The sequence below is a fragment of the Scylla paramamosain genome, chromosome 16, assembly GCF_035594125.1.
Source record: "Scylla paramamosain isolate STU-SP2022 chromosome 16, ASM3559412v1, whole genome shotgun sequence".
NCBI classification, from domain to species: Eukaryota; Metazoa; Arthropoda; class Malacostraca; order Decapoda; family Portunidae; genus Scylla; species Scylla paramamosain.
This window is the reverse complement of record NC_087166.1, coordinates 627,501-652,838: the sequence shown is the minus strand read 5'-3', so window position 1 is coordinate 652,838 and position 25,338 is coordinate 627,501. Positions and strand designations below refer to the sequence as shown.

Genomic DNA, 25,338 nt, shown 5'->3' with positions numbered 1-25,338 from the left:
AACTAATTTCCCCAATATGTATTGCAAGTCTGATTAGTTTAATATACTTTTTGCCAGCATCTATTTCTTGGAATTGTCTTGTAGGAAGTCCATGCCAGAAGAACCTTCCCTTGCTACTGTCTATGCACTTCATCCTTGCAGAGTCCAAATGCCTCACTCTTTCTGAGCCACTCTAATAAATTCCAGTAAATTTTATACCACTTTCATCATACCTACACTCACCCATTCCCTCCATGTAATTCTTTTTTAATATTGTTTTCACATCTCACCCAGTCCACAGATTGTTCATTCTCCCTTCCTGGACATATCAAGCCTTCCATACTACTTTCAACATCCACTCTATTCATACCACAAGCACCTCTCAGACAACAAGAGCTTGAATACTTGAAATTTCTCTTTCATTCCATCTCCATCTATGTCACTCACAATCCTCACTATGTGATAACTTCAATACTGTATCTCCACAAAATCTGCACAATTGGCAAAATATATATAAGGCTTAGGTTCCCTTCAAAGTGGATTACCCAGGATAAGGTGTCTACATCAGGATTCATGAAGAAATAAATCATCCTACACACTGTCTCATTATGAGTGCACACATAAAGAGGAGGTCTTCACCAGTCCCCTTATTCCATCCTTCTTGCTGCCATTTAAACATGCAAGGAATAGAGGCACATACTGGATGCCCTATGTCTCAGAGCTGGTTATAAAATTGTCCCATACACACTACCACTCATCACTATCAGTGCTCAGTGACAAGCTACAATGACAACCAGTGTCACTGTCAGTGTTGTGTCAACACTTAGTAGTTTTGCTCAGCGTATTGAGCTCTCCCTGATTTAAAAGCAAGAGATTCACTCCTGCTCACAATTGTTTAGGGAGGCCAAGGCCATCATCCAGAGACAAGGAAACCTTGGTAGAATTCGATGAAACTTCTGAGCTAATCTTTTTGCCCATTAAAAGTGTCTCCAGTCCTTCTTCTGTTGGGGGTGGAAAGACAGCTGGCACAGACATCCTTTCACTGTGACAGCTTGTAGCTGACTAATATTTGAATGACATCTGTCTGCCCAATATATTATTCTAGTGCACATCAGTGAACAATATCTGGTGGTGGTACCACATTTTGCTTGCTGCCATCCAGCCCATTTAGAGTGACAAACACTCAATCAATGGGAAACACTTGTGGTGTTGAGTGGTAGTGGGTACAGGGCACCCACCCAGGCTGACTGCACACTAGGAGAAGCAGTGGAGAGAGAGAGAGAGAGAGAGAGAGAGAGAGAGAGAGAGAGAGAGAGAGAGAGAGAGAGAGAGAGAGAGAGAGAGAGAGAGAGAGAGAGAGAGAGAGAGAGAGAGAGAGAGAGAGAGAGAGAGAGAGAGAGAGAGAGAGAGAGAGAGAGAGAGAGAGATGCAAGAATGAAAAACTGATGTGTGCAAGGATGAACTGCCATGGCCATCCCCTTGGAGAAGTTCCCAAGAATGAGCATCAACATAAACTAGACTGCAACTACTACTACTACTACTACTACTACTACTACTACTGCTGCTACTACTATTACTACAATTAGTTAGTAATACTAATACTACCACTACTATTATAACTACTGTACTACACTTTGTCTAACATTCATGGGAATTTGAAGACACTCCTAAAACATGTAAAATCTGAAAATAATCAATTCCACTCCCCCTCATAGCAAAAAAAAGTAGCTGAAAACACAATAGACATCAAAATTGAGAACAAGTCATTCATACAGTATGCATCACTTTAGCCAAACAAGCAGCCAACAATAGCAAACAAAGTACCCATCCTTTGTTTATAAAAAAAAATAAATAAATAAAAAATAAAATAATAATAATAATAATAATAATCTTTTCTTTAACTTCATTGGTGGTACCTGCACACAGAAAGTTCTTTACACATCTCCATGACAGACTGTTGATTAAGTTAGTTTGAAAGTTTTCTGTAGGACAATATGGTGTGAATGTTCAAAATGATCCAGCAAATACTAATAAGTGGTACTGAGGGAGAGAAGAAACAGAGGGACAGAAGAGAAAACACAGGAAATTTATAATATGACTGTAAAATGCTAAAATAATGTATCAATAAAATGTAAGATAATAAAAGACGTGTCTGAATACATGTTTTGCCTATTTACCCTTGAATCCTTCTGTCAATGAACTTCTTTTCTTTCAGTAACAAAAGCTACAGTTGAGTTCAGACCAGTTGTTTTGCTAACAAATGAAAAATAAAATAAATAACATGTTAGATAAAAAAAAAATAAATTATTAACTTTGGACCCCATGGGTGTGTGTGTTGAGCTCTTCATCCCAGGGGAAATTCCCATGCCAAGTTTGATATTTATACATCACATGGCATGGACAGATGTAAAATACTGATAGATAAAAGGACACAGACAGACAAACAGACAGACAAAACAAATATATGTATACACAGACAAACAATCCACAATATACAGTATGACTGAAAAAAGTTAAAACAGAAAAACATGCAAGATGAGACTGATGCAATATTCAGTTGAGTATTTTACCGTACATCTGAATCCCCTGTAGTAAATGTTCACACAGTCGCACTGACAGGTAAATATGGCTAAGTCCAGTCATCAATGAAAATTTGGAATCAGAGTGACAACAGTAAATAAATACAAAGAAAATACATATCTTCAAGAATTCTTCTCTCTCCCACTTCCTGTCATTCATTTTACATAACTATATTATGTCCACAAGGCCACAACTTGGTGGTGACTTTATCTTACTCATAACAGTCCTATAAAATTAGAGCAATATACCAAAGAAATTTCAAATTGTGCAATCAACTTGCCAACCATACAATACAGCATAAATATTTTAAAGATAATGGCCAAGCCTTTTCTACCAACATAAGCATCTTGGGGAGGACAAGAAAAGTTATCAGTCTATAAATAACCTAAGTGATCAGACATCATTAGAAATTAATTCTTAACTTTCAGGGAAACAAATGCAGAGAAATAACAGCAGGTTCTTTCATGATTCAAATTACTCCATAAAGTAGTAAATTTTAAATTTACCTTCAATGCCATTGCTGCATGACCATCCCAAGACTATAAATCACAGTGCATCAATGCATGAATCAAGTAATTTTTCTGAAGAAATATATGAAAAGTAAAATCCCTCTCATCCGGCATTCGAGTATCCAGCAACTTCAAGTATCTGGCACATTTTTCCCCGAGCCTTAAAATCAATAAAAAATCAATGTGTACTCATAAAATCGATTAAAATTCCCGCGCGAGGCATACTTTGTCCCCTCGCCACCAGAGCGCACTGCTTCACGCCACCTGCGGCCCACTGCACTGTGTTTACTCAGTGACTCAGTCCCGCGTGTGCATTATTTATCGCCTGACGCCTTCATCATGCTTAAAGTTGTAGAAAAAAGGAAGTGTGTTGTGCTTACACTTAAGCAGAAGGTAGACATTTATTGACGATTAGAGAGAGGTGAAAGCAGACAGTAACTAATGGCGGAATATGGTGTGGGCTCATCAACTATTTATGACATTAAATCCCAAATGAAAAAGTTGCGGGATTACATGAAAGCCACCGACACCCCAAAGGCAGCGGAAAATCATCACACACTGCAGTATCATCGTGGTGAAATGATGGACAAAGTGTTATACGAGTGGTTCAGCTTGAAAAGATCAGAAGGAGTCACAATTACACACAGTTTTTTCTATGCATGAGCACACATGCATGCACACACACACACACACACACACACACATACACACATGGAATGATGCATCCTTTGACCCATACCTGAAGGTGACTCAGGGACTATGTCTGAGTTTTTTTTCCAATTGACTAGCCAGGCAACCCAACTCCTCATAATCCAAAAAAAAATTCAGGTCACTCTCAAACAGAAACTAAAAGAAAACAACAGCTTTTAAGTAGAAATTTTGACACCTAAGAAAAAACACATCATCTTTCAAAATCTCACCAGTCCTCTAATTTGCCATTTTACTGTGTCTAAAATAAAACCTTGGTTGAAATTCATTCTGTTGGGGACAGAGGTATAATTATGTGTTCCATCTACACATATGTATGGACCAGAGGCCTGCATGTGGAGCAAGACACAATAATAAAGCATGTGGAGTGACCAGATGGAAGGTTGAGAGGAATGAGTGTGTTGAGAGGTGTGGTGTGAATGCTGGTGCAAGTGGTGTAAATTGTAGTGATAGAATGGGTGAAATGGAAAACAATGAAATAGTACAATCATATCGAGAGATTAAAGAACAGACTTAGTAAAGAAACTGCATAAAAGCAGAAGGTGAAGGTTCTGATAACTTTCCACTTTCCAAATGGAAGGCTAAGGTAAAGCAGTAATGGTTGAAAGAGGTGTTACTTGAGGCTAAATCTCTGAACATGCAAGAATGAAATATTTGGATAAGGAGAGATGGATACTCCTGTGTTGTGACCCCCCCCACCCCTTGGAGAACATTCCCAGTGGGAGCACAGTGCCAGAGCTGTAGATGGAGAGATAGGCCTCCATAATTCAGTGGATGACTCATGGGCCAGATGTGAAAAATCAACCTGACAAAACCTCCAAGAACTTCAATTAAAAAACATTGTACTGCATCAAAAAGTTTTTTAGGAATCTCAGTAAATCATTTCCAGTAGCTACACATATTTTTGTTCCAAACATTTTTTTAAGTGCAACACACATCTAATGTGTATCCATCAAAAATGGTTACTGCCTTTATAAGTAATTACATTTGTATGGCAATGGCACTGCCCAACCCTTCAGAAGTCCAACCCTTCAGGAGATAAACATATCACGCAGGGAAGCCACAGAACGCTTGACTTCTGATCTTTCTAAAATTTCTGATTGGGGCAGAGCAAACTTGGTATTGTTCAATGCCTTAAAACCTCAATTCCTCCATCTATCAACTCGACACAACCTTCCAGACAACTATCCTCTCTTCTTCAATGACACTCAACTGTCCCCCTCTTCTACACTGAACATCCTCGGTCTGTCCTTTACTTATAATCTGAACTGGAAACTTCACATCTCATCTCTAGCTAAAACAGCTTCTATGAAGTTAGGCGTTCTGAGACGTCTCTGCCAGTTTTTCTCACCCCCCCAGCTGCTAACTCTGTACAAGGGCCTTATCCGTCCATGTATGGAGTCTGCTTCACATGTCTGGGGGGGGTTCCATTCATACTTCTCTTTTAGACAGGGTGGAATCAAAAGCTTTTCATCTCATCAACTCCTCTCCTCTAACTGACTGTCTTCAGCCTCTCTCTCACTGCTGCAATGTTGCATATCTAGCTGTCTTCTATCGCTATTTTCATGCTAACTGCTCTTCTGATCTTGCTAACTGCATGCTTCCCCTCCTTCTGCGGCCTTGCTGCACAAGACTTTCTTCTTTCACCCCTATTCTGTCCACCTCTCTAATGCAAGAGTTAACCAGTATTCTCAATCATTCGTCCCTTTCTCTGGTAAACTCTGGAACTCCCTGCCTGCTTCTGTATTTCCACCTTCCTATGACTTGAATTCCTTCAAGAGGGAGGTTTCAAGACACTTATTCATCAATTTTATGGGACTGGCATTTCAGTGGACATTTTTTTTATTGGATTTTTGTTGCCCTTGGCCAGTGTCCTTCCTACATAAAAAAAATAAATAAATAAAAAAAAATAATAATAATAATAATTTCCAAATCTCAACAACATATTTCATCTTGACGAATGGCTTGTAATCATAAATGAAAACAGCATAAAAACTTTTTCCATCAGCAATCTAGCTGTGGTGTTATGATGTTAGATAATGTAAAACACCATAATACATGCAATGCTGTAGTGTGTGTGTGTGTGTGTGTGTGTGTGTGTGTGTGTGTGTGTGTGTGTGTGTGTGTGTGTGTGTGTGTGTGTGTGTGTGTGTGTGTGTGTGTGTGTGTGCACTATGTTAGTTACACTGGTACGAATCACTTCTTAAAAGAACTGAATCTTGATGACAGAGACATCACAATTGATTCAAAGAAGTTATCATTCATCAGAATTAATTGAGCTTTGATAAAAAACAAGCATCATGAAATAATATTCCCATCAGCATTACCTTGTTCAATAGCCACATTCCTCTCCCATTAAGCAGACATGCACAACAAAAATCACTGATGACTTTACTTACCCAGTGGAGCTGGAGCTGGTGCCCCTCCAATACCAACACAGGCAGACTGTTTGAGGGATGCTGGTAGGGTAGATGGTAGAGTGAACCCTCGTAACTTCAGGTTGATCAGCTTGCATGCAATACTGAACTCATGAAGATCCATTTTTCCATCTCCATCCACATCAGACAGTGCCCTTCAAGCAAAAAATACATTATCATAATCTTATTCATAGTGGAATGGAAGACACTTTAACCTGTTCTGCAATATCATCATCATAATTTTGAAAGATACATTTTAATTCCATATGTACATAGGTTAACACTGATGTCTAATGAAAACTTCAAGGTGCCTTTGCTATTTCTTATCAGACAGCTGAAGCAGACTGATGGCGGCTACAAGGGTAAAGTATGCACTCCTAGCTGCCTGTGCAAATAACATGCGTTTGGCCAATGAACAGTTCACTGCTAAAAAACTATACACAGATAAGACTCCAACAGTGGCTGGTGTCTGTGTTCAATGGAATGACTGATATGAGTGTCACTTTGTGCATATATGGCATCTACCATCTGTTGTGGACAAGACCATGTATTGTAATGTCTTAAGCCTAATTCTGAAGCAAATGTAGGACATTTACTTTATCTATTTATTCTTTTCTATGCATCCTAACTGTCTATTCTTCCCTACAGAATAGTTTGTCTTATTTTCAAATTATTACTAGTTTTTTAGGTTCAAACCTGTCTGATGACTGGGCACACACTTACCAGATGATGCCAAGTACAGGTGGGGGAAGCCTGGATTGCAGGAAGAAACCCTTGGCCTGCTCTCCAGTGATGTATCCCCCCACAGGCCGCAGAGTCTTGAACTGTTCTTCATGCTTTGTTCGTTCACCGGGTGTTACCACCCACGGGTCAGCCATCTGTTGAAAATATGTACAAATTACTATATGTGCATAAGTACGAGTATATCAAATACAATCTAATATGGCAGGTCAATTCAAGGAGGCATACAGCCTGGAACAGCCTACCTAAATACTATAACTTTTGTTGATAAGTTTTGCTTACCATTTCTTTCATCATTACCTAGTATTTGGAGAATTATCAAACTAAATTACCAGACAATATTTTTCTTATAATAAATGCAGTCTTTCTAGCCAAAGTATAGAGGATACTGAACAAACTCTGCCAGAATTCAAGGGGTGCTGAAACTAATAAGAAAATACTTCCTTACAGATGAAGAGAATGTTATACAGCACCAACATACTATTTTTCTTCAGCACTGTGCTTGCCAAACGTGAAAGATAAGAAAAAAATGTTAGGTGACTTTTAGAAGGTATCTAGAAAATCTGAAAAGTTTCAGTTAGCTACATGAAAATTTCTTGAAATACATGTAAAAACTGGAAGATTTTTTTCAATGAAGATCATGCTAAGCAACCCACTGTAACTTCAAGGGCCAGTCTTGTCCCATAATGTATTTAGTTACCAGTCATATAAATGATATTCCTGAACATTTACATGGAAACTATGGACAGCAAAAATACTGAATGTGTTTATCCATTAGTCTGGTTTTATTTTGTCACAAATCTGATTTTGAAGGGAAAGTTGAGGGAAATGGAAAATACTAGTGACATGATGGAAGCAGTCAGGAGATTAACTGTCACCTCAAAACTTACCAGAAAACACCTTCATCCACCACAGTGAGATGGGTGCAGTTCTGTAAATTTGGCACCAAAATTAACTGACTGTTCAGCTAACTGAAAAAAAAAAACTAATAGTGTGGGTGTGTGTGCACAAGTGCATAAGGGAAGTGCATGTCACTATTTGATACTTATAAACGATCATGGAGTCTGTCTTTAAAATTACTTTTCCCATATAATTTGGTATGTTAATAGTGGTCTCATCAAAACACCATCATCAGTTATGCTATATGCCAAGTAAGTGGCACTACTTGCATGTTTCAGTCTTGCGTAGGTAACAGTGAAGGGTTTTCAAAATTAAATGTAACCAAACTTCATCTCATAGTATGCTATCCTTAGAGGCTTTGCCTCTCTGACTACCTTAAATCTGCTTTCCTGCCAAATCTTCAAGATTGTTATGAGAAGGTGTAATTAGTCTATCAGAGCTGGGATGGTGCCTTATGAGGAGGTGTACTACAGGAGCAAAAGGTAATAGTTTCACATTTTCAATATGATTGGCATTCTTAACACATCAAAATACATTTAATAAGTGCATTTATGACCCTGAACAGGATTACTGGTTAAAAATACCAAATTACTGTATATGCTGGTATAGTTTTGTTTTGTGTTGGGTGTGCATAACTGGGACAGGTGTCTGTAAGAAATTAGTGTGTAAGGTACATATGTTTGCTAAGGCTATGTGTTAGTTTGTATCGGGTGTGTAAGTCAGTATTATGTGTGGTAGGGGGCGTGTCAATGTTCCCTGTTCTCGCCGCCGCCGCCGCCACACCACCTGTCAGCCTCCACATCTCTCCCTCAGCCAAGGCAGGACCGAACCAATATCTACATATACCTTTGTCCTGGCTCATATCTTTACCGCTATCCCATACAATATTTGAGTAAAACAACAAGTAATTTTGATATAATTCAAGGTTTGTATGCTAGCCGTACAAATTCACACACCTTCCAACAGCGGGCGTGAGAAAAGTAATCACACGTACACCCACTTGTCACCCACTTCTTAGACCTTTCTTATCCACTTTACGCCCCAAACTTCATCACCTTGGTTAATCACGAGAAGAGCAACCAGTTTGGCCTACAAGAAAGGATGAAGTGGGAGGAGAAAGGGAAACACAACAGGCCACAGCCCCTTGACATGGCCGAGCACATATCACTCCCCTATTTCTCTGTAACTACCGTGTATAGCTGGCCTGTGTTGTGCTCACTGTACTGCTGGCTGGCTTAGACTGTACTAGGATGGGTCACTCACCTTGAATGTGTGTCCTAGAGCGATGTATTTACCATTTCCTCATGAGGCCGAGGTGACTGTCACAGAACCCGTACTATTGACCAAGACGTGGCTAGAGTGATCCACCTTCTTTTGTTTACATCACCAACCTCAAAATTTGGAATATTAGGTAAGCCTTTCTTATTCATAAATCACCATATGTATAAAAAGTAATTATTTTTTCCAAGTTAATCCGTAACAATACTGTCTAGCATTAATATAGGTGCCGAAGTTCTAGTACGATTTATCGGTTACTCTCGCCGCCTTTTGACAGCAGACGATCTATGTCAATGATACTTGTGTAGTTTTATTGACGAGTATTCAAATATATTTGTTTTTATATATGCATCTTAAAATTACGAAATAAAAAATCGCCTATTTAAACTCTATTATTGACTCCAGGATCAATAAATAAATTATAAACGGGTGAGGACGAAGTGAACAAGTTCACCGAATATTTTCCTATTCTTTACTGGACATCCCTGCTCTCTCTCTCTCTCTCTCTCTCTCTCTCTCTCTCTCTCTCTCTCTCTCTCTCTCTCTCTCACAAAATAAATAAATAACACGTCACAGTGTTTATATACCAAACAAATCACCGGAGTGTTCCTAACATAAGGGCATCTGACGTTGTGAGCCTGTTAGAACCATATTCTGAAACACTCAGACTGAAGCTACACGGGTTTTCAAGGATATTTTTACGGATCTAGTTGGAGATTGATAAGATTTCTATATCATTAACAGGAAAAACACTCTTGAGAATCCGATTAATCATCTCTGTGAACTGTGGCCTTTGAAAACAGTCGTGGTGAGAGAACAAAGCATTTCAGAACATGGGCCTGGTGTAGTGTGGGTGGAACGCAATCAAGTTATGTCCTGAACGCCATCGTTTACCATATATTATTGTCCCCGTAATTTCGTAACCTTAGTTATTGATGAACTAGTGTCAGCCATACATACACAGACGAGCGAGCACAGAAGGCATTTTAGAAACCCATATAACGCGTGACTTCGTATCTGCACGAACAGCGCTTTAAACAATGGCTCAGTAGTACTCAAGCCATTTACCAAAATAATAGGTGTGTAAGCTTAATGTATACGTTCACATAGTCACTGGTTAACACTGATAATAATGGAGACCCTCGAAGTTGAGCTCACTGTACCTGAATTCTTGGGCAGTCCGCGTCAACTGGCGGCGACTCAGTGTTCCGTGGCAGCAATAAGACGGCAGCAGGGTAGTTTTACTTGTAATAGTCTATGGATGTTGGTGCGTTATGACTCATTCTTTCTAAGGTGTACTGTGTTCCTTTCTAGATGTTCCGATGTGCTCTTCTTATTGTTTTGAGCGCAGGTGAATCGGTGTGACTTGGCTTTACAGGTGCGTTTAGGTAAGAAAGTAACTTTCTGGATCTTTCGTTTAATTCCTTTCGCATAACAACTGCAAGACGAGCTTTTTTAATCTTAAAAGACTCTTCCAGGACAGGACCATGGTTACTTCCATATTCTGGTAGCCATGTTTATTTTACATATTCAAATATATATATATATATATATATATATATATATATATATATATATATATATATATATATATATATATATATATATATATATATATATATATATATATTTTTTTTTTTTTTTTCATATGATTATTCCTGAAACACACGAGGATGAGGAGGAGGAGGAGGAGGAGGAGGAGTGCTCCATTACAAGTGTGTCTAGACTGCATCTTTTCTTTCTAACACTTCGCACTTATATTTCGAGTCATTAATTTATCCAAGCTAGCCATTGCAAAATTTTGTAAGCAATGAACGTTAAATTGAAATTAAATAAAAAAAATAGTTGATTGTTAAGCAGACTATTTCCAACCAAACTGCTTCACCATGAAAGTGGTCTTGGTGCCGCACACTTCACGGCGTCAATACCACCTCACAGCTGTCTCAAGTACACGGACAACCTAAGTGACATCCAAGCAAAGTTTACAGCATACCCACCCACGAGATTATATGTCTCGAATGTTCTACGGTGATCTGTTAGTGTGATGCTTAACGCGGTATTATTTACATGATTGCGCAGCTTGTAAAAAAATGACAGATTGCATGTAATAAATAACAAAAAATATAATAATAGCAATAATAATAATATTAATAAAAACACCACCACCACCACCACCAAAAGCAACAACAACAACAACAACAACAACAACAACAACAACAACAACAACAAAAGAAAAAAATACGAAAGAAGCAAACAAACAAAGAAACAAACCAATAAAGTAACAAATGAATAAATAAATAAAGATTAAAATAATTAATACATGTAAGGCTGGCGCGCACACAGGCAGGCAGTCAGGTAGGCAGGTGGCCTTGGGGATGAGGCAGGAACACACAGGGATTCCAGCAGTCATGAGGTGCATCGTGCGGGCCATCACGATCACCAAGCGGTATACTAAGATCTGTATTTTGAAACGCCTTGCTCTCTTGTGATTTTCAAAGGTCACAGAGATGATCAGCCAGGTTCTCATGAGTGCTTCTCTTGTTCATAATGTAGAAACCTTGCTAATCTGTCACTAGAACGATAAAAGACCCTTAAGACCCGTGTAACTTCTACTAGAGCCTATTAAATGTGGAGGTGCAGCGTGGAAGTGTTTCAGAATACGTATCTAAGGTCTGTATTCTGAAACCCTGTCGTGGTGAGAGAGCAAAGCGTTTGTGAATACTATACGAGTAGCATCACTACCATCATCACCACCACCACCACCGTTGTCTTACAGCAGGTCATGTCAACAGCCTCCTACGCTGTGGTGATGCTGTCCGCCACGGTTGTCCTGGGTGTGGACAAGCTGTTCTTCAGACCCGGGAAAGCTGCCCCTATCTCACTGTTCTCATCGACTTCCATATTTATAGCCTCACGTGAAGCTTCTGTGTCCTCTCGTAACAAAATGTTATCAGAAATTCCATAGTCATATATTCTGATAGGAATGAAGGGGATGAATCCTTTCCACAATGAGGCTTGTCACGGGAAGTAATATCCGATGTAATCACCCTCCCGGTAACCCAATGGTGTGGTGTGCTGTGGTGTCGCCATCCACTGGCTTCCAGGAAATCGCTTTTGAATGTGCTTATTCCAAGTGACAAAGGTTCCTCCAATTTGTCTCTCACTATACTAGTAACAAGTAAACCACACTAGCTGTGATAATGACATGTTTTAAAATGCATCGTATAATTCTAATTACCTCAGTAAGGGATGCATGAGAAATTAATTTCCAGTGTGTGTGTGTGTGTGTGTGTGTGTGTGTGTGTGTGTGTGTTCGATTCTTTCACAGCAGTGTCTACAGTTCATTGTGAATACATTTCCAGACATTTTTCGCGGTGTAAAAGGCGGAGGAGGAGGAGGAGGAGGAAGAGCAAGAAGGAATGTATCATGGCTTGAAAACTTATCCGGGGATGAAGCGGAAGCTGAGGGAGAGGAGGACGTAGGGATGCATCCTACTAAATGTCTTATGCTGTGATTCTAGAAAAGCTAGATTAGCGGCATCTCTGCCTGTTTTTAGTCATTGTAACCCACTGATGATAACGAGTGTTCACTGAAAGGCGGAAATCCGGTGCTGCAAATTTTCATCGTAAGAAGAAAGAAAGAAAGAAAGAAGGAAAGAAAAAATCGCGTCCGAAAGTTGCGTGTCCTTGAACCATCATTGCATTTCGTAAAATTAGGTTTTCTCTGATTGCATCACTTCTGCGTTTTCTTTCATATCACCATGAATGAAACCAAACAACGGCGTTGAAAAGTACAGAAAGGAACAAACAACAACCTCTCTTTAGATACTTGGAGAAGAAGAGGAAGAAAAAGACAGAACTTTACCACAGCCTAACAACAACAAACTCATGAGCCGCCCTCTCTTTACCAAAACAAACCAAACAACAATCTGAGTTTGTCTTAAGTACCAACAATGCATGAAGTTCAAGCGTGCGAGGCGCCAACAAGTGCAAGTGAATACTGAGGGACTAGGAAGGACCAGAGGAGGGCAAGCGAGGCAAAACAATATACTGGTGTACCCGTATGTTTAGCGGCTGTGAAGAGCGACAAAACCAGCCGCAGCCTACCTCGACATACTCCCACACGGCCACGGATCGATCACACTGCTCTAGGAAGGTGCGGCGCCTGAGGACGTTGTCAGTCCCTACGACGCCGCAGTTGGCCACGGTGGTGTCCCCTGCACGCGCCTTCGTCAGCCACTCCTTGCAGGTCCTCCCAGCATCATCAATCTCATCTCATATCGCTAGCGTGTCTGAAAAGCAAGACAGGTGTTGAAAAATTAGCATCTTCAGGTAAATATCTTGTTAGTGGCTTTCCATAGGTCGGTCTCTCTCTCTCTCTCTCTCTCTCTCTCTCTCTCTCTCTCTCTCTCTCTCTCTCTCTCTCTCTCTCTCTCTCTCTCTCCGCAGATATTAGTAACGTTGCTTTAACTAATGAACATGATTATATTTTTTTTACATATATAGAAGAAGAAAAAATAGAGAGCGGGTGAGACTGTCAGTGGTGAAGAAACACGAGTACATCAATTATTGTTACCTTGTTACTAGGAAGGTGACTGATCAAAGAGAAAACTTGTGGCATACTTTTTATCTATCTATCCATTCATACATTTATATTTTTCTTATTTATATTTGGTTATTACTTAGGAATTGTAATGCTGAATGTGCTTGTTCATGGTTGCCAGCGAAACACAACACCCTTTATAGTGAGAACAGGTGTTGCTGGAAGGTGTGAAGCAGGGTCGCGGTAATGCATCAAATTTTAAGGTGTGGCTCATGTTGGGTCGTGTCAGGACAGGAATGAGGCACGATGTTTCTTCAGCAGTTCTCTCTCTCTCTCTCTCTCTCTCTCTCTCTCTCTCTCTCTCTCTCTCTCTCTCTCTCTCTCTCTCTCTCTCCAGAATATCCTGCAATTATGTAAGTAGTTCCTCAAGTGACTTCAAAGAATATTCACATCACCGTCTTTCCTCTCAGCACTCTCTTGTTCACACTCCTAATCTTCGTGTCTTCATCTCCGTCTCTACTGCGCCTTTCCGTCCTATATTTTCCCATCCATGTTGAACTAACTTTAGCTCCTACCATTTACATAACTATATTTCTCGTACTACAGATTTATACCTTTGGAATTTTATGGTCTTGCTGCCATCCCCTTCAAACCGTGACTCGTTCATATACTAATAGATTCACAGTTTTCATTTGAACATTTCATATTTATTTCGTCCTTTTTTTATTCTTTTTCCATTTCTTATACTTTGGTAACCTTCCTTTTCAAGCTTCCCACATTACTTTCTTGCTTTCCTCCTGTCTTTCATACTACCATGTGTTCTTCATAGTTACGTCCAGTCACAGTTATTCTTTCGACACTCCTTTCCACATTCCTGTCATCTATAATCCATAAATCCAGCCCAGCCCATTAGTATTCATGCGATCCCCTTCTACACATTCTCATTTTTATGCATGTATTGCTGCATATCATCAGTGCCTCACGGTTACTCACCAACTACGTATAATCACAGTTTTCCTTTAAATTTACTCCACATAGCTTTCGTATCTAATCCATAATTGCACTTCCATCTTATCAGTATCAGTTGAGTCTCCTTCCAGACACACCCCCTTTTATATTGCTTATTACAAATTGTCGACCTTCCCATCCGCTCCACGCCGCACTCCCTGCCTTTGCTTACCATTCACCTCCACTCACACACTCCAGCCCCTCACATACAGCATTCACAGCAGGCACACGCTTGTTTTTCCCTTCATCCACACTCCAATCAACACTCATACAGCCACACCCTGTAACTCGCCATAACCCAGACTATGCACGCCCCTTTCCACGCCGCCACGCCCGCGTCAATACGGAGGGGGAGTGGTAGTGGTGGTGTCTCCCCGGCAAAAGTGTGCATGGCCTGTCATTACCATTCACTGGCATCTCACGACTCGCTTCTCACCGCCGCCAGTCTTGCATGCACGCCACTAAGGCTCGTCTAGACTCACTTCAGCCTGGCCGGGGCTTAACTGAGATAAGTGTACATTTGCGTGCATTACATTACTTCTTGAGGATACATGGCACTAAGAGATGGTGAGTCATGAACTGATGCCATCATGAATATTTGTAGCAGTTTTTTACGTGATATAGGGAATCAAGGGTTTATGAAGGATGTGATAGTGCTCATATCTACACGAGTTGCTTATACAACAAATCCTGCGTGAGCTCCGCGTCTCTCACCACTCATCACTCCGCTCACCGCCCAAACACACCACGATGACACTCCATGACGACAGATGACACATTACCGCAATAAAATAAACTAATAAATAAAAAGTCCTCGGCTGCTATTCATCACCAGTGTAGATCTCGCCGTCACACGGCAATGACCTGTTAAAAGAAAAATGGCAGTGTCAATCTGTTGGTTCAGAAAGCCGCTTTCAGATGGCACTGTTGTAATTAAATTAAACTGAAAGCTTGTCGACAGAGGGCAGTGCTCCCATTACACATACAAGTTACAAATGGCAGCACCTATCTGGCTGTTAAGTAATTTACCGCCCAACGGAACTGTAGTCCCTGAATTACTTTGAAAGCTTTTTGATGCGGACAGTGTTCTCCATGCTGGTTACACCACCACTAGATGGCACGCTGCCCTGGCATTCTATTCTTCATTCCAACTTTCCTTGCCTTATACAGCAAGTCAGCTGACATCACCACACTATGGCAGTGGTGGTGACAGTCAGGGGAGTACTGGTAACACAGAAGTATACACTCAACAGGTGTCTGGGTGCCATGGCATAAACTTTAGTGACGGCTACACCTACTTATTTGCCTCTCTCTCTCTCTCTCTCTCTCTCTCTCTCTCTCTCTCAATGTTTTTATTCCACTGCAAGCTGACACATACAAAGTGCCTGAGAGTAAGGTCCCTCTGTAAAATGTTCTCCAGAAGCCACATATGATTACATTGGAACTCAGACTATTAAACTCACATTATAGCTTGACCATTAGTGTATTGAGGAAAGATACGACCATGTAATGTAGCACCACAAGTTAGTTTTTGGAATGTGATGGGAGAGGAAAAATAAAAATGTTCAAAGTTTGGGGAATGGAAAGAGAGGAAAGGGAAGAGGGGAGACAGGTGAGGAAACGAAAGGCTGGAATCAGAGATATGAAGGGGAAGCTGAGAGAGGGGAAGTGAAAAGATAAAAAGAAATCATAAAAAAATATAGGGAAAGGAGAGGAAATTGCGGGGATAAAAAAAAAGAGGAAATAACAAGTTAGGGAGAGGAAAATAGGGAATCGAGAAGAAAATAGGACAGGGAGAGAAAAATAGAGAAGGGAGAAGAGATGGAAGGAAAGGAAGGTAAGGAGATAAAAACTACAAGAAGATCTGTCAGCCTCAAGTGAAGGTGTATTTCTAAACTAAATTAAACTCATTAATTAACCTCCTGACCTTACTCTATGTCATCCAGCAGAGTAATAACCTCCTAACCTCCTGAACGATGATAGAGGAAAGGTCAGGCAGCTACTACGTGGTGTTCAGTTCAGTTTAGCAAGGCCCTTCACTTTCGTTGGCTAGCGTGCAGCTCACCCGGGTCGTCTTTCTGTGCGTGGCTGCAGTGCTGAGGGTGTTTGATAGATGTGTGTTGCTACTTGTACGCTGCGTGACAGAGGTAGTGTGTGTGTGTGTGTGTGTGTGTATGTGAGTGTTTTTTTTTTTTTTTTTTGTATATAAATCGGTTAATGCGGCATTCTGTTCTTTCTTTGTGTTCTTTTATGTTTCTCTGCTCTTTCATCAGGCCATTCCCATCCCTCCTCTCCGCACCATCGAACAAAGTAACGTGCTTGTTCCCCGAGGCTGTCACGCACACGTACACCTCATTCCTCACTTCCTGGTCTCTCTGACGGCAGCAGCGCACACCCACTCCGCCGTTCTCTTTATAAACACCTGCGTCACGACATCATCATCTTTAACAAAGTCCCGATGAGCGCAAGACATTTTCCCTCCCAGAACTTTTCCTCTCATGACATTTCCTCCCTGCCCCTATTCTGGAACGGTTTTCTCTCTCACCACGACTATTTTCAAAGGCCACAGAGATGATTAGCTGGGTTCTCAAGAGTGTTTCTCCTATTAATAGTGTAAAAATCTTGTACATGTTTCACCAGAACGATAAAAAACACGTTTAAAAACCAGTGCAGCTTTAAAGTAGAATTTTTTGAGTGTAGTGGATGTGCGACGCGGAAGTGTTGCAGAATATGGTTCTTATTTCGATCTGAATATTTTCCCCTCCTGAAAATTTCTTCTTTAAACCTTCGTCACATTCCATATTCATCTAACCATTATCCCTTTCTTTTGTCAGAGCTGAGTCATTACGGAGATTTAAAAGAAGATTAGACAAACTTACGGATAAGGATGACAGGTGGAAATAAGAAGGTATACATGATATTTGTCGTAAGAAAGGCGTTGAAAATCACCTCTAGTTACTTACCCAATAGTAACAAACTTCCACTGACTCTTATCTAATATACAGCGCCTGATTTTCTGGAGCTTAGGTACCGCCTCCTGTACTAAAAGCGATAACCTAACACCAAACTTGACCTAAAGTAACCTAAACTATCAACAGTAATAGTTCCAGTCAGTGCTCCGCTAGTATAACACATTGCTATCATAAATATCCAAAATGGGAAACGTCTGGAAGGGAATAAGTGCAGTGGGGAATCTGGCAAGGAGAAAATGCCAAGGGAGTGGAAAATGTCCTGAGAAGAAATAATATGGCGTCATGCTTCCTTATATATTGCATGTACCTGAGCATGGCTGCCTGACGCCGGCACACTCCCAACGCTGCCGTGTCATCTTTGCTTATAAAACATTCATTCTTAAATCTCAAGCCTCTACCCTGCTTCCACCAACATTTATTCTTAAACCACCAACATTTTACTATAAAACCACCAACATTTACTATAAAGCCACCAACATTCACTCTATGATCACCAACATTTACTATAAAACCACCAAAATTCACTCTATGATCAACATTTATTCTTAAACCACCAACATTTGCTATAAAACCATAAAAAATCCCTCTATGGCCACAAACATTTACTCTAAAACCACCAACACATATTCTGAGACCTGCATTCCAGACCCTGCTTCCACCTCTTCCTCAATTACCACTATTTTCTAAGCCACCAGACATGAAGGCATAATTACTTGCATCCGAGGAGTCTGGTAAGTGAAGCTTCTCGGTAATGCTTCGGGTACTGAGAGGTAATTTGTGAGCATAGTAAGTACCAAGAGCGTTAAAAAAAGAACTGCACGTCTTGACCTAAATAGATCCGTTGCCTTTCGGGTTCATCGCCTCATGTTTTCTTCATGGCTTAAGTTCGCATGCGTCACACACAGATCGACATGAGCTACAGTCACTTCTGCTTTACACGCGTCTTTCATAGCTTGGTCCTCCCCCATTACGATAAGAAGAAATAAATGAATGAATAAAAGTTAAATAAAAAGTGGTTATAAGTTGACTGAAGCTCCTCTCCTTCTCATTTCCTTTCAAGGCACGAATATGACCCTTTCTTTACGCTCCTCGTTCTCTCTCTCTCTCTCTCTCTCTCTCTCTCTCTCTCTCTCTCTCTCTCTCTCTCTCTCTCTCTCTCTCTCTCTCTCTCTCTCGATCTACTGATACATCTCTGGAAAAAAAAAAATCTTCTTTTCCTTTACGTCATATAAGCAAGACTTCTTTTCATCACATTCCCCGCCAATTTCGTTCCTTCCACACTGTTGCTTCTCCCAAGTGAGCATCGGGTATCGTGCTTGTTTTATGTCCCTCGTTCCCTGCCTCCCTCATCGCGCCTTGACAGCATAATCACCGGTCTGTAAGTCACCAGTTACATTACTCGAACACACGACGGCGCGAGTGGGAGCAGCCGTGACGAGCGGTATTGTGTCAAAGGGAAATTAGAGAGACGAGTGCTTTTAAGGTGTCCCGGTGAAGAGTGGAGCGAGGGAGAGAGTGGGAGAGAGAGAGAGAGAGAGAGAGAGAGAGAGAGAGAGAGAGAGAGAGAGAGAGAGAGAGAGAGAGAGAGAGAGAGAGAGTGCTTGTGTGTGTGTGTGTGTGTGTGTGTGTGTGTGTGTGTGTGTGCGTTAGCTAGATACCAGTCATGTAGTAACTCCACCGTAGAGCCAAAAAAAGACCCGAGAGTAAAGTGTGAATAACCTTCCAATATAGATCCCGGCGCTGCCTCTCCTGCTGGTGACCTTCAGCTCGAGGCAGGTTAGACGCCGCAGCCTCTGATCCAGCGCCACTCAGCCGGGAGAGAGAGAGAGAGAGAGAGAGAGAGAGAGAGAGAGAGAGAGAGAGAGAGAGAGAGAGAGAGAGAGAGAGAGAGAGAGAGAGAGAGAGAGAGAGAGAGAGAGAGGAAAAGCGGGGGGAAAGACTGGGGAGGGGGCAGAATCGTTCAATATCCAGAAGGTCAGGTCGCCATGGGAGACCCACAGACGAGACAGGTGAAAGAGCACAGGTAACGCCATCACTTTCACCGCCACTGTCATCACCACCGCCACCTTCATTAGTACCATTACCACCATCACCACTACCTCCACCACCACCACCATCACCATTACGACCATCACCACCACCTCCACCATCATAATCATCACTTCCTGTCTTCACCACCGTCACCACCACTGCGCTAAGTAGAGGCCACTCCAAGGCAGCACTCCCCGCCAATGGGAAACAATATGAATGATGGCAAACTTTCACCGCAGGCTTATGGAAGGGGGGGCGAGCATCGTCCGTCGACTTAATGAAACGTGACAAGTGATCTCCGTAGACTTAAGTCGCGGGGGAAAAAATGTGGGGAGTTTACGGGTATATAATTATTGTAGATCGGTCTGTATGTTCGGATCTGACTCAACATTTAATCAGTTGTTCCTTGCCCAAAGACTCAAATTTCTGATATGAATAAGTAAAGAAAAAAAGAAAAATAATAATAACAATAATAATAATAATAATTAATTTGTTTTACGGATATATTGCATACAGACAGACAGACAAACAAACTGACCGATAAACAACATCATCATCATCATCCACAACAACAACAACAACAACAACAACAGCAGCAACAACAACAACAACAACAACAACAATAACAACAACAACAACAACAACAACAACTGTGACAGTGTATTAAAAGATTACTTCATCACATCTGCGACTCTCTCTCTCTCTCTCTCTCTCTCTCTCTCTCTCTCTCTCTCTCTCTCTCTCTCTCTCTCTCTCTCAGGGCAAGTCGAGCGGGGCGTGGACGTGATGGAAGGCGTGCGGGCAGCCTGGGTGCTGCTGGCGCTGGTGGCGGGGGGTGTGTGCCGCGCCACCCACACCCACAGGTGAGTCTGCACCCCAACACAACACCTGCACTTTAGTTTCCTCTATTTTTGCTGGAGAGTAATTCTGAACATGGCGAGGCAAAGATAAAACCCTCGCGGTCTGGAGAGCACGATGTATTTCTGTAACTCTGAGTGGTGCGCTCTCTTCTGAATGGCGAGTCCCTTTACTGATATGGATCCCCGTATTTACCTTATCGACTTATTGAACTTTGATATGTATCTGGTAATTAGTTTGACTTGTGTATATAATGAATTTATTTATTCATCTATATTCCAGCCTGAAGAAGAAGAATAAACAACGCTAGTTATTTATCTATATATAGCAGAGTATTTACTCTATACATTAAATACTGAACTCTTATATTTATCCGGTAATTAGTCTTACTTGCGTATATATTTCTTCTACTTTTTTTCGTCAGTATTCCAACCTGAAGGGGAAGAATAAGCAAGATGTTCTTCAGGAAGCTGGAGTCTCGTAACTTTGTCTCATCAATATTCGATCCCGTCAGCTGTCCCATTCATCCAGATTACCCCCGTTTGGTTTTATTCCCTTTCCTTCAGTCGTATTTTCATTGACTTTCTATTTTACGTTCCTCTCACAGCTTTTAGACTTACTGAGGTTACGTTAACTTCTCCTTTCATCTATATCATTTAACTAATAATACTGAACTGCCGCGTGTAAATCTTGCTTCGTCAGTTTCTTCGCAAATGTAACCCTGTGCTTACTTTAACAGTTGGAAGGGAGTCACCTGCCACATTCACTTCCACTGCCCTTAGCGTTTTCCTTCCGTCTCAAGTTCTCTCATCTGTTGAACCTTATCATGTAAAACCTTTAAATTATCCTTAAATCAGAGAACCCAAGATTGAAGGAAATCACAAAGCACGGTATATATATAAGAGACTGGTTTGTTCCTCGACTACTGAATCCCTGTCTCCCAGATGTTGTTTGTTTTGTGTATTGTATTGCCTGTAACTTTGTCTAATTAATCTTTTAACTGGCACAGCTTCTTCTCAGGTTGTTGTTATTGCCTTGTGTAACTTTAGATCAGGGTTTTGAAAGGCTACAACTCACATCAAAGGGAGTCATTGAATATCCAGTGAAGCTTTTCAGTACGTGTAGTTTAATTTTTGATGAGTAAACTTGCGCAGGGTTGATGAAAAATATAATTACATGTGCCATCGCCAGCCAAAGGGTTAACCTGTTCATTGTTCATCAGTTCCTTTCTTCTTTTCTCATTCTTTTCTTCGCCCTGCATATCCGCTTGTATTTATTCAATTGTGTGTTTCCTTTGATCTTTCTTTGGCCTTTCTTTGACCTTTCTCTCTCTCTCTCTCTCTCTCTCCTCTCTCTCTCTCTCTCTCTCTCTCTCTCTCTCTCTCTCTCTCTCTCTCTCTCTCTCTCTCTCTCTCTCTCTCCTTGCAAGTCTATAATCCCTGTCTTTGCTTTTGTCTTCACTTTTCTTTTTCGTTTTCCTTCCTTTGTCTCTTGTTTACAGCTCTTCCCCCTCATCTCTCTCTCTCTCTCAAGTTTATTTCTTTCTCCTTCCCTTCCCTCTCTCCTTATTCCATATTGAACTCTTCCCTCTCCCTACTTGTTCTTTTTTATCGCTCTATTTTGGCCATTCTTCCCTCTCCTTTCACCTCCCCCCTCTCTCTCTATTACCCTTCCCTGTACAACATCTATTTTTCCTCCCTTTCTGTGTCCATTCACGCTCTTTCTCTCCTGCTCAATCATTCTTCCCTGTTTTACCACTTAATCTGTCTCTCTCACTAAAGTTTTGTCTATATTTTCTCTCACTGTTATCTCCTTCCATTAATTCGTTTCTCTTTTACTTCTTTCTTCTTCCTCCTGACTTTCCTTAAAATTTCATCTCATTCCTTTCGTTTCTTCCCTTCACTTCTTCGACTTTGGTCCTATTTCTTTCATTTTTTACTCTTCTAGCTCCTTTTATGTTTTTTTTTTTACTTCTTATCCCTCTTTCAAACTTTCTTCCTACTTTTTTTTCTTTGTTTCTCATTTCCCTCGTATTTACTCTCAATCTCTCCCCTCTCAAAAAATTCGTCACAGTTATTGATTTTTTTTTTTATTTGGCCCTATTTTTGCCTCTTCCTTTCTCTCCCCTTCTCTGACTTTTCTTAGTTTTGAAAAATCCGTCCCACATCCTTTTGCTTCATTCACTTTAGCTCGTTCACCTTTTCCATCCCTTTCCTCTCCCTTTTAGAATTTTGCTTCATGTCTTTCGTTTCCTTCACGAGTTCGTCCCTGTCCTTTCCTTTCCCTCTCAGTATCTCGTCCCAATCCTGTGGTTTTCTTTGACTTTCCTGCCAGACACCAAACGTTCCGGGGAGGACATTCAGTTTGGCAACCAGCAGAACCCCCCAGTGAGCCTGCTGGATGACAACGCCATGGCCGGAGCCTTCCCCTCCAGCGAGACCACCGGTAAGGCTCGGGGCTCATTGTGTCTTTAAGCTCGTGTTCTTAAGCGCTTTGTTCTTTCATTGGGACAACCTTCAGAAGCCACGGAAATGATGATCCCGATTCTCATGACGCTTTTGTTCCTTTAAAAAGATGTAGAATTCTTGTTTAATTATCTCTTTAATTATGACAATGACTGAAAATCCTAATAACTTTCAAGAGAAACTGTTAAAAATAGTCGAGATGAAGAGCCGAAATTTGGGAATAGTCAGTATACTTGTGATATGGAGGACCAGAATTGCTTGTAAAGACTTAGCCAACGAAATGGACGAGGAAGGAAAGTGTGTGTGTGTGTGTGTGTGTGTGTGTCTATGAATACACACAAAAAATCTGGATAAGAAATAATAAAAGAGTCACTGCGGGAGGCTGTGGTGAGGGACATAAGTCTATAGAGAGGAAGGGTAAGCTGTGGGAGGCACGGGAGGTGGACTCTGACAAGGAAACAAAGGACAGGTGAAACGAGAGGCTCTGGGGAGGGATGGGAGCAGTAGGGAAGGGTTTTTACGAGATAGAACGGGGATCTGTGAGACAAAGAGACTGAGGTATAGAAGAGGAAGGACACTGCGGGATGAAGAAAAAAATGTCAGCTGGTTTTTGTATAGTAAAGGACATTCTCAACAATTTTTCCCCAGAATATTTACCCACCTGGACAGTTTCCCCTCCAGACATTCTTCCCTCTCCTTATCTGTTTAACCATTAACTTGATATGAACCATTAACAACAAGGCTAGTGGTATTAGTTACAATGTACCAAGGGGAACATGTACACAGACCAAAATATGAATAGGGGAATATGTCTACAAAAATATGCCAGGAGGGTGTTAGGGTGAGAAATACCTAGAAGGGGAATTATGACCGTCGCCTGTTTAATGAAGACGTGGTGATGATGCAGTGGCGTGGGATGGTGAAGACAGTGTGAGACAGACTCAGGGAGGATGGTGCGTGCGACGGAGGAAAATGTCGATGGGGGTGAGAAATGTCCTGGGGGGAAACAGCTGCTTCTCGATTTAGGACAAGGCAAAGGAAGAAGTTTATGTCATGTACTCTTAAACGCTTGCTTCTTTCATCTATTCTCAAAGGTCACAGAGATGATTACTCAAGTTTTCAAGCGTAATTTTCGTATTGATGATGCTGAATACTCATTAAATTATCTATCTATCTATATACCAGGCAATCCCACACGGGGTAACCCAAACAAAGCACTGCACACTCACACACACACACACACACGCACACACACCTCATTCGCATTCTTACCCTCGTCGGCCCCAGGTGAAAAGGGACAGTCTCATGAACCACAGTACAAACCAAGAATTATGAAAACACCCTTGAAAATCCACAGAAGACGACGAAATGTTTAGGAATATGGATGTAGGTGTGACAGTGATGTAGTGAGGTTGCATGGGAAAGACAGTGAGGTTACCGTCGACAAGCTGGCAGTGTGGCAGTGCGTGTGAGTTCCAGACTGTGAGGAATCGGGCGTTCAGACGGGGCAGTGATGGTGATGGCGGGGAGCGAAGTAAACATTTGAGATAAGCCGGTGGTGGTGGTGGTGGAGGTGGTGGTGCTGGTGGTGGTAGAGATGTGAGCTGGAGAGACCGAGGGATTAGGTAGAAGGTTCAAAAGAGGTAGTAATATTGTCGGGGTGATGGCAGGAAGGTAGATGTGAAGGTGGTGGTGGTAGTGGTGGTGGTGGTTATAGTAGTGGGAGAGTTGAGGATAACGAGAAAGGTTGATTGATGGATAGATTGATTGGCTGACTGACTGACTGGCTTTCATCGTCTCACCACCAGCATCACAACGGCGCCAGGAAATAAAAGAAATGGTCCCGGGCAATACATTGAGGAAATAAAGGATGAAATGCGACTTGGACTTGGCAAACATTGTTAAATACGAAGTGCAAACTCTCTCTCTCTCTCTCTCTCTCTCTCTCTCTCTCTCTCTCTCTCTTTCTCTCTCTCTGTAAGGCCGAGACTCTAGGGATCAGTCCAGTGCTATTTACAGCTGACATTAATAACAGTAATGCATCGCTGAATAACATTTCCGTGTTCCCTGATGACACTAAAGTAGGAAGGCGTGTAATCTGTTTAAAATGCAAGTTATTACAAGATTTGTTAAGCATTATTCACTTTGAGCGTTATCGTCACCAACAGTATGGAAACACTACAGTAACCATAAATGTAACGATACAACCATGAAAAGCAGCACAGTCCTATGGTACAATAGTAACACTTCCAAAATTATTAAAAAGTCCCCGAGGCAAGCAGCAAGACCACGGCTCTGCCAGGGTACAGCAGAGTGGTGCCGCTCAAAGAAACTGCCGTGAGCCAGGATT

The 25,338-nt window shown here is 41.3% G+C and overlaps 2 protein-coding genes across 19 annotated transcripts in view; one reads left to right on the top strand and one right to left on the bottom strand.

Moving 5' to 3' along the window:
* The window catches only part of LOC135107870 (intersectin-2-like), a 94,627-nt gene extending 81,279 nt beyond the window's left edge, over positions 1-13,348 (bottom strand). For 16 of the 18 annotated variants that reach the window (XM_064018193.1, XM_064018196.1, XM_064018197.1 and 13 more), the window contains exons 1-3: positions 9,098-9,221; positions 6,917-7,071; positions 6,176-6,348 (exon numbers count right to left, since the gene is read on the bottom strand). In XM_064018193.1, the coding sequence (XP_063874263.1) occupies positions 6,176-6,348; positions 6,917-7,071 (328 nt within the window). In that variant the 5' untranslated portion in view covers positions 9,098-9,221. Of the gene's footprint in view, positions 1-6,175; positions 6,349-6,916; positions 7,072-9,024; positions 9,064-9,097; positions 9,222-13,218 lie in introns of those variants that run through there. The other 2 variants (XM_064018194.1, XM_064018195.1) reach the window with 2 other exon arrangements.
* Positions 13,292-25,338, top strand: part of LOC135107872 (putative GATA zinc finger domain-containing protein 25) — a 23,928-nt gene continuing 11,881 nt past the window's right edge. Inside the window, exons 1-3 of the mRNA XM_064018219.1 lie at positions 13,292-13,443; positions 20,426-20,528; positions 22,858-22,968. Coding sequence (XP_063874289.1) covers positions 22,935-22,968 — 34 coding nt within the window. The 5' untranslated portion in view covers positions 13,292-13,443; positions 20,426-20,528; positions 22,858-22,934. The remainder of the gene's footprint in view (positions 13,444-20,425; positions 20,529-22,857; positions 22,969-25,338) is intronic.